Source organism: Mastigoproctus giganteus, chromosome 8 (assembly GCF_048544385.1).
Source record: "Mastigoproctus giganteus isolate SK-2022 chromosome 8, ASM4854438v1, whole genome shotgun sequence".
NCBI lineage: Eukaryota > Metazoa > Arthropoda > Arachnida > Uropygi > Thelyphonidae > Mastigoproctus > Mastigoproctus giganteus.
Window position 1 is genome coordinate 76891300 of NC_143582.1, and position 13452 is coordinate 76904751.

The 13452-nt window shown below is 35.3% G+C and overlaps 1 protein-coding gene across 1 annotated transcript in view; it reads right to left on the reverse strand.

Annotated features, from left to right (window-relative positions):
- Positions 1 to 13452, reverse strand: part of LOC150081650 (glutamine--fructose-6-phosphate aminotransferase [isomerizing] 2-like) — a 207492-nt gene that overhangs the window by 100644 nt on the left and 93396 nt on the right. Inside the window, exon 11 of the mRNA XM_090379514.1 lies at positions 67 to 159. Within this exon, the coding sequence (XP_090235640.1) occupies positions 67 to 159 (93 nt within the window). The remainder of the gene's footprint in view (positions 1 to 66; positions 160 to 13452) is intronic.

A 13452-nucleotide genomic window follows, 5' to 3' on the forward strand; every position in this document is an offset into this window, starting at 1 on the left:
TAGTCTTGTTTTAAAAAAATTACAACCATAATTTTCAATATATTTCATTTTGTAATGAATAAATACCTTTCATGATTTGTTGAATCTCCATTTTTAAAGTTATTATTTCTCTCCCTGTCGAGTCATCAAGTGCTCGTTTCAACCGATGAATAGAGAGATCTGAATTATGAATAAAAAAATTCAGTTAGTACGAGATAGAGGAAAACATGGTTTGTCCAACTTAAACACTATCATTTTATAAAAAATTACTTATTTTAGATATTTACCTTTAAATACTACTTTATATTTCAGATATTTACACACACACACACACACACACACACTTTGTTAAATATATGTATTAGTACTGTAAAAGACATATCTAGATAAATTTATGGAGAACACCGTAAAGTATATTACATCAGATACTATATATGTAATATAATACGGACATAGTAAGTCTGCGTATGTAATATACTAAAGTATGTTACATAAGCCGACTTGCTATATCCAAACAAAAGAACCAAGTGTGGACCTTACTAAGGTCCACATGTGGTTCTTTTGCTTGGACATAGCAAGTCTGCTTATACCACATGCTTTATTTTGGCTTTAGTTTTTAACTTTATATCCTTCATTCTTTATGGGTCAAAATGATCAATGTGTACTATGCATTATATAAATTTGAAATTTCTTAATTTATGTTATATTTTATAAAATTCCAAATTCTATCATTTGCTATATAACCTCAAAATTGATTTTGCCATAGCACATTTTGATCATTACAGAAACAGAGAACCCCTTATCATTGTTTTTCTTTTAATTTGGGTGGTTAACCCAAACTCTAAAAGGAAGGGGTTGAATCTCATTGATCCACTTGATATCGATGGTTCCACTGTTGATGATCCTGCTCAGATAGCAAACAAACTGAATGAATATTTTGCATCTACATTCACACATGAGGAGTTAAGGTTTGAAAATGGCAGAAGGTTATCAAATTGTAGCAGGGTGCTTAATGATTTTGTAATAACTGACAAAGTGGAGGAGAAATTGTTGAAGTTAAACATAAGAAAGGGACACCTGGGGTGGATGGGATCTATCCAGTTATATTAAAGGAGGCGGGAAAGCAACTAAGCAAACCCTTAGCCATAATTACGAGAGCATCCTTGAACTCAGGGGAGGTCCCCACGGACTGGAGATGTGCAAATGTATCCCCAATTCACAAAGGGGGATCGAAGGGTGACACGAGTAATTACAGACCAGTTAGTTTAACTTCTGTTCCAGGTAAAATAATGGAGTCACTGGTTAAAGATGCATGGCAGGATCATCTAGACAAGACTGCAGCAATAATTCAGACACAGCATGGGTTTGTTAAGGGAAAGTCTTGTCTGACAAATTTGATAAGATATTATGACGTGGCTACAAAGGAACTGGATGCAAAAAATAATTTTGATATCATATATTTGGATTTCAGGAAAGCTTTTGACACTGTTGCACATGGAAGACTATTGTACAAATTGGAGCAGAATGCTATTAAGGGTAAGTTGCTACAATGGATAAAAGGATAGTTGAGTGGGAGAAGACAGAGGGTGGTAATTAATGGGTGCTGCTCTTCGTGGACTAATGTTATTAGTGGAGTCCCACAGGGTTCGGTGTTGGGTCCACTGTTTTGTATATTTATCAATGATATTGATGAAGGTATATCAGGCTTAATGTCGAAGCTTGCAGATGATACAATGGTTGGCAGGGTTTTTAATGACAGTAATTGCAGTGTGCTACTGTAACAGGATCTAGATAATTTGGGCAGATGGGCTAAGAAGTGGCAACTGAAGTTTAACCTTGACAAATGCAAAGTACTGCATATGGGTAGAAGTAACCCAGAGAAACATACCAACTGTGTGGTACTACACTTAAGGTGGTAGAAAATGAAAAAGACCTGGGAGTAATTGTGCAGTCAGATATGAAGTTTTCTGAGCAATGCAGACAGGATGCCAGGGCAGGTCATGGGGTTTTGTCAATGATATACAGGAATTTTGCTAGAAGGGAAAAGGAGGTGATTGTCCCTCTGTATAAGGCAATGGTCAGGCCAAGCCTTGAGTAATGCGTACAGGTCTGGAGGCCTCAATTTAGGAAGGATGTGGTTTTGCTTGAGGGTGTACAGAGAAGGGCAACAAGATTGGTGAGGGAAATGAAGGAATCCTCTTAGCAAGAGAGGCTGCAAAGTTCTGCAAATTGCAGTGGCTGGAGACTAGGCACCTGCGCAGTGATCTGATTGAGGTGTATAAGGCCTTGAATTGGTTGAGCACGCTGAATTCCGATGGGATCCTTCCATTTGTTCAGATTACGAACCTAAGGGGCATAAATTCAAATTAAGAAAAGACAGAGGTAGAATAGATGTGCAGAAATTTGCCTTTAGCCAGTGGGTGGTTAATTCCTGGAACAAACTTCCATCTGTTGTTGTGGAAGTTAATAGGATAAATAAATTTAAGGAGAAACTGGACAGGCATTTGGAGGGAATGGCATGATTTTTTTTTTTTTTTTGGTTGATGCTGCATAAGCTCATACACTTGCTTTCTTGCATCACATGCCACTACTACCCTAGAATAAGTCGCCCAAATTGTAGGTATGCAGCAATAAGTTTTTGTGTATTGTCCTTTGTGTCTATGTAACATACTTTAACTATGTGTTCTCCATAGATTTATCTAGGTATGTCTTTTATGATACTCTTCCCCATAAATACTGTATATGTTTGTTTGTTATTTGGTTTTTAGGAGCATTAGCAACTAAGGCCATATTGCTCCGTTATATGCGGTGGTTATTCCCTGACCTTTCCACATCCTCCATATTTGGTGGTGACGGGCTCGAACCCTGGTCTAATCAAGAAGCGTGTGCTACGCACTGCTGCTCCTTCCCACCTGGCTATGGAGGTGCCTTAAATACTGTACATAGATTACATCATGGACTTAGTGCATATATTGCCATTTCAATGGCACGAGCCCATAAATTCCATATATTAACATACTATATACCTCATATAATATATATAAATAGATTGGGGAAAAAGTGTTGAATTCATTGGATCTATAGCATTAAGTACCACTGTATTACATTATTTTTATTTTTCAGGTATCCTCTGATTTTTTTCCATTATGACTATTTCCAGTTTTGACAGCCTTCTCCCACCTTTTCCCCAATCTACTATCTACATTCCGTTATGGTCGTTGGGTATTTCTGCTATTATTATTATGAGCCATATGGTGCAAGGAAGCCAGAGGGTTATGCTGCACCAGCCAAAAATAAAAAAAATTTCTGAGTCACCCTGTGAGAGAGAGAGAGAGAGAGAGAGAGAGAGAGAGAGAGAGAGAGAGAGAGAGAGAGAGAGAGAGAGAGAGAGAGAGAAGTAAAAGAGAATCACCAAGAGAGAGAAGAATGATGATATCCAGCTTAGGACCCTGGGTGTGCCAAGCCCATACTCACCAGATGTGAGCCCCCAGGGTTAAAAATTTCTGTTTATACTCCGGCACCACAACCAAGTCAGTAGAATTCACAATAAATCGTCAATACAAATATTTATCGTATTTAGTAGTTACAGGCTTGAACCCCGGTCCATTCAAGGAACGCATGCTATGCACTCTCGCTCCTGACCACTCGGCTAGGTCAGGCCATTTCTAGTAGTGCCCCTATTCCTTAAACCATCTTAATATATCTCTATATATCATTCCTCGATATGTCGTCAACTTTCACTACAACCTTTTACTTTAAATATATATATATATATTATTCTTTAGTAATATGATAATTTATGTTGTATTTTACTTTTAATATACTTTTATAGTGGTTTTTCTTTAAATTATTTCTAGATTTTTCTGTTGTCCCGGTAGCTGTTTTAGCAATGCCCGGGTACGAACAGAGTACATATTATTATTTTATCTTTCTATTGTGGTTTATTGTGTTTATTTTCTTAATTACGGGTGTTTTCTACTCATAGGTATTATGGTTAATACATTACTGGTCTTTAAGCTAGCCTAAACTCGGTTATCTTAAATGCCCAGGGCCTATTCATTTATTATTTTTCAACTTGTTACGTATTGCTAAAGAAATTGTCATATTAATTATAGATGAAAAACTGTAGCAATACTACTTTATGACAAAATGATAAAATATTAAACATTTTTATACATTTATTGTATTACATCTTTATACATATTTGTATTACATCACATGGTCGTCAATCCCCTACTTCATCGGGGGCTTTGAGCGGATTGACGGTCCATTCGATGTAATGCATTACTTACTTACCCGTTTCTGTTTGTATCTATCACAGCTTTGCTATTTTGTCCGATACTGAATTCTAAGTTTCTTTTAAATTCCCATTTTTGTCCCTTTCCCATTGCTATTAGTTAAATAGGTATTATTTATTATAAATTTATTATGAACCGAATTAATATCCCATAATTTCTACAGCAACTGTGATAGAATACACAAAGCCCAACGGGTGAGTTTTTTAAAAAATTACAATAACTTTACTTACTTGATGTGTATAAGTGGAGGTCGTAGTGTCGAATCAGGAAAGTTTCCCATCCTACTTGATGTGTTTCGGTGGAGGTCGTCGAGTCGAAAAAGGAATGTTTCGCACCCTTAACTTGTTTTATAGATGGCTATTTTTATGGCTTTGTCGCTTTAGCGTTTCCCTGTGTTCCGATGGTGTTTTGGCGGAAGTCCCCGAACTTCAGGCCAAGGTCTATTATGGTGGTTTTGTGGCAGGTTAAATGAATTTATTTAGTTGTGTATTTACAATATTTTTACATTTATTTTATGTCTCACCTCGGACAGTGCCGGTACCGCTTTTCCAAGGCGTAACAGCACTTGTTTGTCCAGAGGCAAAACTATATACATATATACAGCCTCTTACTATGGGAGAGGGGGGGGGGTTTAATTTTGGCAATAGGTTGTAGTGCAGTCAGGCGACGAGCCTCGCCTGAGTGCAATAAACCTAGTAAATAAGGGGATACTCTTCTGAGTAATTACTATTATATTTTTAGTTGGCTTTTGATAAAAGTATATGGGTCTACATTGGGATGGTGTTTTCTAATATTTGCGTATATGGCAGTTCTTACGTGATATCTACTGTATTGTTTGGGAATTTTGTTTCTATCCAGCGTTATAATGAGTTTTTTAATGGCTATATTTCCACTATTTATATTGTTGCATATTTGTAATAGTCTGTTTGTCTGATTTCTTATGGTATTACCATGTATATGCTTTGCTATGTTACTTTCCCAGTGTGTGAGTTTTATTGTTTAGTATTGGCCATGCATAAAAAGCTTAAAATTAAAATAGACAGAATGCAATACCCCTACATATATTGGATTCCAAAATATCACAAGATTCCTACGGGAAAAAGATTCATTACTTCAGGTAAAAACAGCTATATCAAATATACCAGTAAAATCATGGAAGACAAGTTAAAAAACATCAACAAAGAAATTAAAAACACCAGAATTATCAACAACAACAAAGAATATTTGGATTTTTTAAAAAAACAAAACAATAATATTAAATGTATAAACACATACGACTTTAAAAACCTCTTTAAAAACCGCATGACAACCTAATAGAAGTACTACAGATATATTACCAAAAATATCACAACATACTACAATGCAAAAAACAATACTGGAATGACCTTACAAAAATCAGCGTCAAAGGAAACTACATTCTAATGGGAGGCAAAGTGTATTTACAAAGCAGGGGTATAGCTATGGGATCCAGCAGTTCTTGTGCCATGGCTAACCTCTACTTACACCATTATGAAAGTAACATTACGGACAGTTTAAAATTCTACAGATACATTGATGACGTAATAGTATTCAACCATGACAACTTTATAAATATTGCAAAGAATTATTACCCAGCAGACCTTAAAATAGAATGTACAAATCCGGATAACAACTTAAAAGCTGTCTACTTAGACAGCGAAATTACCATCCACCCAGACAAAATATATACACATCACCATGATAAAAGAGATCATTTTAATTTCGAAACAATAAAACTCACACACTGGGAAAGTAACATAGCAAAGCATATACATGGTAATACCATAAGAAATCAGACAAACAGACTATTACAAATATGCAACAATATAAATAGTGGAAATATAGCCATTAAAAAACTCATTATAACGCTGGATAGAAACAAAATTCCCAAACAATACAGTAGATATCACGTAAGAACTGCCATATACGCAAATATTAGAAAACACCATCCCAATGTAGACCCATATACTTTTATCAAAAGCCAACTAAAAATATAATAGTAATTACTCAGAAGAGTATCCCCTTATTTACTAGGTTTATTGCACTCAGGCGAGGCTCGTCGCCTGACTGCACTACAACCTATTGCCAAAATTAACCCCCCCCCCTCTCCCATAGTAAGAGGCTGTATATATGTATATAGTTTTGCCTCTGGACAAACAAGTGCTGTTACGCCTTGGAAAAGCGGTACCGGCACTGTCCGAGGTGAGACATAAAATAAATGTAAAAATATTGTAAATACACAACTAAATAAATTCATTTAACCTGCCACAAAACCACCATAATAGACCTTGGCCTGAAGTTCGGGGACTTCCGCCAAAACACCATCGGAACACAGGGAAACGCTAAAGCGACAAAGCCATAAAAATAGCCATCTATAAAACAAGTTAAGGGTGCGAAACATTCCTTTTTCGACTCGACGACCTCCACCGAAACACATCAAGTAGGATGGGAAACTTTCCTGATTCGACACTACGACCTCCACTTATACACATCAAGTAAGTAAAGTTATTGTAATTTTTTAAAAAACTCACCCGTTGGGCTTTGTGTATTCTATCACAGTTGCTGTAGAAATTATGGGATATTAATTCGGTTCATAATAAATTTATAATAAATAATACCTATTTAACTAATAGCAATGGGAAAGGGACAAAAATGGGAATTTAAAAGAAACTTAGAATTCAGTATCGGACAAAATAGCAAAGCTGTGATAGATACAAACAGAAACGGGTAAGTAAGTAATGCATTACATCGAATGGACCGTCAATCCGCTCAAAGCCCCCGATGAAGTAGGGGATTGACGACCATGTGATGTAATACAAATATGTATAAAGATGTAATACAATAAATGTATAAAAATGTTTAATATTTTATCATTTTGTCATAAAGTAGTATTGCTACAGTTTTTCATCTATAATTAATATGACAATTTCTTTAGCAATACGTAACAAGTTGAAAAATAATAAATGAATAGGCCCTGGGCATTTAAGATAACCGAGTTTAGGCTAGCTTAAAGACCAGTAATGTATTAACCATAATACCTATGAGTAGAAAACACCTGTAATTAAGAAAATAAACACAATAAACCACAATAGAAAGATAAAATAATATATATATATATATATATATATATACACTACCATTAAATATTGACAAAAGTTACATTATAATAAAATAAATAATTGAGCATTCATTAGAGTCAGCAACTTGCAATTCCTCCATATGAAGCCGAAATATATTTTAAATTAAATAAAATAAACCATAAGCCAGTAGTATGGCAAAAACTGTAGAGCAAAAATTAACATAAAAATAACCAAATAAACAAACGAACGAAAAAGAAGAATAAAAGTTAGACATAAATAATAGCCCAGAAACCCCTATATAATTTCAAACTTTAAATCCAATTAACATGACGTATATAAAATTTAGAATAATGCCAATTACATGTTAATTTAGCGGTACCCTAAATCGAAATCGAAAATATGAACATTAATTGCAAAAAATGAATGTTAAACATTCATAAATACCACATTCCAAACCACGTGCATAGATATACAATACAGTATACCCCCTTTACGATATTAATCAGTTCCAGAGACACCATCATAGCGCTGAAATATCGTAATGTGAACCCAATAGCACATTGTTTTTCAGTAATACATTTTAAGATCTCGAGAGTTGAAATTTTTGCCTTAATCACGACCTTTTATATGGCCCTAAGGTCACAAGCGTGACCTTAAAGGCCATATAAAATGTCGTGAGGGTGGTTTATGAATTGTATTAGTTACCAATTCAAATCATTAAAATGCACTACACTACTACTTTTATCATATGTTCCGTTTAAAGAATAAATTTTAAAAGCCCTTGATATTTTTTTAAAGCACATTTCTGAAGGTCACGACCATAAAAACAATTTGCACTTTTTTAGTTTATTGGGTTTTTCTGTTAGTGCAAGCAATTATAAACAGGTAGTAAACTGGATCTTCTTGCATTAGCGAAAATACCAATAGCTGGAACTGTGGTTTTTTTACGTTATTATGGTGAAATGTGTTTCCCCTTCACTGCAATCTCCAATCATATAAAAAATACAAATAAATTTTCAGAATCTTCTCTTCATTCCTTTTTTTTAAGCTTCGTAAACTTGTTACTCCACGCGAATCGTGTTAGTTGCAATTTGTGTGTGTGTCGTTAAAAAATGCTTATGCATGCAACGTGAAATTTATAATTAAAAGAGAAGATTATCTTGGAAACAAACGCCTCTTGAAGCATTTCTTAAGAATACAATTCCTTGTGCAACAAACCAAAGAGTGTCGAGCCAATAATGAGTGATCAACAAGTGAGCATTTAGTCGATGATGAAGAATAAACATTCTTTGACATTTGTAATGTGTAAATAATTTCTCTATTATTATAATTTGCTTTATTTTACAGGCTACGTTTTCCTTTCTCTCGATAAATCAATCATTGTTTAAACATAAACTGATTAGCTAACTAATGGCATTGTTGACAACGTAATCCCTATTTCCTATTTTCAATCTTATGTCTATGGGTAATAATTTCCCACTTTACGAGTGCACACTAGGAACGAATTAACTCATAAAGTCGAAAACTACCTGTATGAAAGAAGCAAATACTTAAAAAGTAGAAGAAACTTAGTGAGTAAAGAAACAAAGTAATCATTTCAAAGAAAAAAAATTCCATAGGAAATCATGTATAGTTATTGCTCACCACGTAGTGGAAATCCCACCAAATAATATTACAACTGTACAAATGGGAAGCTATATTAAAACAGTATTTTATAAAATAAATAGGGATGTTATTATTAATTAGTTTATTGTAAAGAAGTTGAAGAGCATTGGCAAACAGTAAATAGTTACTGCCAGTCTAATAGTTTGAGTACAAATTATATTTTTACGTATTTTGTTGGAAATATTAGAGTGCCAATTAGTAAGATAGATGACATCAAAGTTGAATTTATTTCTTTTATCATATATGTCAAATGTTATATGGAGGGTAAGCATTGCTAAGAGTAATATAGAGGTCAAGGAAGTTGGCTGAGTGATTAGTAGAGTTTTCTTTATTCAGTTTAAGTTCATTGGGGTAAATTGGCTTTGGCTAATGGTTCAAAGTTTGTATTTAAAATCAGGATGTCATCTACATATCTGAATGCTAAAAAGTTATCATTAGGGTTGTTTGTGGTGTATAATTCTTCACAATAGTGTAAAAAGAGGTTGGATACTAAGCTGGAAATTTGGAAACCCATGGGCACACCAATGGTTTGTTTATAAGTAAGTTTGCCATTGAAGATATAGTTATTAAGTAAACAGAGATTGATATAATTGTTCCATGTATTATCACTTATATTCAATTTATCTTTATATCTGTGATAAAGTTGTTTTAGCACAAATACCAGAAGATTATGTGAGATTGAAGTAAAGAGGTTGGTGAGATCAAAGGTTTCTATGCTGGTTATGGTAACACCACATTTGAAGGGGTTGATGACAGCTTGGTTATTGTTTATGATCCAAGTAGATGTAACATTGTTAAAAATAGTATTAAGTAATTTGAAAAATTGTTTACCTCGGAGGTAGCAGCCACTATTTTTGGAACTAGTAAAGAATCTAAAGCCTACAGGTTGTTTATGGAATTGGGCAATCATATACAGAAAGGGTAGGGTACTAAATTACAGAAAGGGTTCTGTAATTTAATATGTAAGTATTTTTTTTATGTAAAGCTATTTTTTAATTGTGGAAGCAGGATTAAGATAGCAGGGAGTAAAAGTGGAACTATTTTCTATTTCATTTTTAAGTTTGATATCTGATGACAGCTCTACCACCTTTTATTATATTTTATTTTATTTAATCATTTTACTTTAGAGTTCCTTCACCTCCAAATTGGCATTGCAATTCAGCCAATAATTTTCTTAATTCATCATAACTTTTAGAATATTAACATTCTTTTGCCTTTTTCAAATCTACAATACTTTTTTCTACTATCCTTACCCTTCTAGTCCTTAGCACTTTTTGTAATTTTCGCCTCCATCTATGCAAACTTTATCAGACATCTATTCTTACATATATATATATATATATATATATATAAGTATGTAAGAATAGGTAAGTCTAATAAAGTGTGCACAGATGAAGGTGAAAAGTGCACAAAGTGCCAAGGACTAGAAGGGCAAGGGTAGTAAAAAAAAGAAGTATTGTACATTTGTAAAAGGCGAAAGAATGTTAATATCCTAAAAGTTATGATGAATTAAGACAATTATGGGCTGAATGTGGGCAAAGCCAATTAGAGGTGAGGGAACTCTAAAGTAAAATTATCAATACCAAATGATTAAACAAAATAAAGTAAAATATAATAAAAGGTGGTAGAGCTGTCATCAGATATGGGCAGGCAAATTTAGTTATAGATCAAAAACAGGGATAGCAAAAATGCAAAATCTGATGTCAACTGAAGTAAATTAGCATTAGTAGAGGCATTTGATGCAAGAAAGCAAGCTTATGCAGCATCAGCCAAAAAAATTAAAGTAAAATAAATAAATAAAAAAATAACCACTTCCACTTCACCCCTCTGTTCGTTCGAAATACCTGTCCAGCCGAGCCTTAAACTTATTTAGGCTATCAACTTCCACGACAAGGGATGGAAGTCTGTTCCACCTACCAACCACCCACTGGCTAAAGGCAAATTTCCGAACATCTATCCTACATCTGTCTTTCCTCAATTTCAATTTATGCCCTCTCAGGTGATTATTCTGAGCAAGAGGAAGAATCCCATCAGCATTGAGCATGCTCAAACCATTCAAGGCTTTGTACACCTCTATCAGATCACCTCGCTGCTGCCTAGTCTCCAGACACTGTAATTCGCAAAACTTAAGCCTTTCTTCGTAAGAGCACCCCTTTGTTCCAGTCACTAATCTTGTTGCCCTTCTCTGTACTCGTTCCAGCAGCTCTACATCCTTCTTGAAATGAGGTCTCCAGGCCTGTATACAGTACTCTAGGTGTGGCCTGACCATTGTCTTATACAAGGGAATAATCACCTCCTTATCCCTGCTAGAAAAATTCCTATATATCATTGACAATACACCATGAGCTACTCTTGCAGCCCGTCTGCACTGCTCAGAGAACTTCATATCTGCCTGCACAACCACCCCCAGGTCCCTTTCATTCTCTACCACTGTCAGTGTAGTACCACAGAGTTGATACGTTGCTCTGGGGTTGCTGTTTCCCATATGTAGTACTTTACATTTGTCAATGTTCAACTTCATTTGCCACCTCTCAGCCCATCCTTTCCAGATCCTGTTGCAGCAGCATAGTGTCAGTAGTGTCCTCCTTGACAACCCTGCCAACCTTCGTATCGTCTGCAAACTTGGACATAACAAGCTTGATATACCATCATCAATATCATTTATAAATACAGAAACCAATAAAGGACCCAATACTGAACCCTGAGGGATTCCACTAATAACATTAGTCCACGATGAGCAGTGTCCATTGATTACCACTGTCTTCTCCCCCTCAACCACCCCTTTATCCATAGCAGCAATTTGCCTCCAATGCCACATTGCTCCAATTTGTGCATCAGTCTTCCATTTGCAACAGTATCAAAAGCCTTTCTAAGATCCAAGTATATAATATCAAAGTTATTCCCTGTATCCAGTTCTTTTGTGACTGCATCATAGTATCCAATCAAATTGGTCAGGCAAGACTTCCCCTTAACAAAACCATGCTGTGTCCGAGCTATAACTGAAGTCTTGTCTAGATGATCCTGCAGTGCCTCCATTAATTTTCCGGGAACAGAAGTTAAACTCACAGGTCTGTAATTACTTGTGTCAGCCTTTGATCCCCCTTTGTGAATTGGGGTCACATTTGCACATTTCCAGTCCATGGGTACCTCCCCTGAGTCCAAGGAAGCTCTCATAATTATGGCTAAGGGTTTGCTTACTTCCATTGCTGCCTCCTTTAATATAACTGGATAGATTTCATCCACCACAGGTGCCTTTCTTGTGTTTATCTTCAACAATTTCTCCTCCACTTTACTCTCAGTTATTACAAGATTCTCTAGCTTACTGCCAGAGTTGAATACACCTCTGGCATTCCCCTCGCTGAATAACTCCTCATGTGTGAATGTCGATGCAAAATATTCATTTAGTTTGTTAGCTACCTCAGCAGGATCATCAACAGTTGACCCATCGATATCAAAAAATATTGATACATGGTCAGGTAGTTCATCAGGAGACTACACCTGATCATGTATCAGTAACTGCATTTCTATACTTGTCCATAACAATGAAAGAGAGGGGGGAAAAAAAAGCCAAAAAGCAAAAAGAATAAAATTAGCACATTCTTTTACAATATGGACACGGCAGTCCCAAGTGTCAATGGTATAAAAAATTTTTAGGGTGAAAATATCATATTATATTATATAAATATTATATAACATCTTTCAGAAGAAGGACATTCATTTATTTATTTATTTATATATACAGGGTGTCTCAAAAATACACAGCATAACTTCAGGAATAAATTCTTCATGTGTAGACAATAAAAATATTTTATATTAACATAGTTCCGGAAATGCTTGGTTTCCGAGTTTTGAAGGTCTGTCTATGACACTTAACTGTTCATGTCACCTTATAGTAATTGTTCAAAATGTTCACCTTCTGCCTGAATACAGGCCTCACATCGACATCTAATGGACTCGCAAAGACAATGCCAAATTCCTGGCATGTTTCGTATTGTCTCACAACCTGCCACAATTCGATTGTGGAGAGTTTCCACATCAGCTACCAGAGTTGAATACACCAATGACTTTAAATGGCCCCACAAAAAGAAATCTAGTGGGTTTAAATGTGAGCGTGGAGGCAAGGCAGTTGGTCCACCTCTACCTATCTACCGACCAGAAAACCTTCGATTCAGGTAATTGCGGGCTAGGTGGCTGAATTGTGTGGGAGCGCCAACGTGTATGAAGTGTGCTTGTTGACAAATGATCAGTGGCATGTCATCCAAGAAATCAGGCATGCTGTTTTCCAAAGTTTCTGTACACCTGCCCTGTGAGTTTGTTTGGAAGTACATGGGGCCCAAATAACTAATCACCACAAACACCTGCCCAGATGTTGAGGCTGAACCACTGTTTTATTATTTTTTATTATTACTATA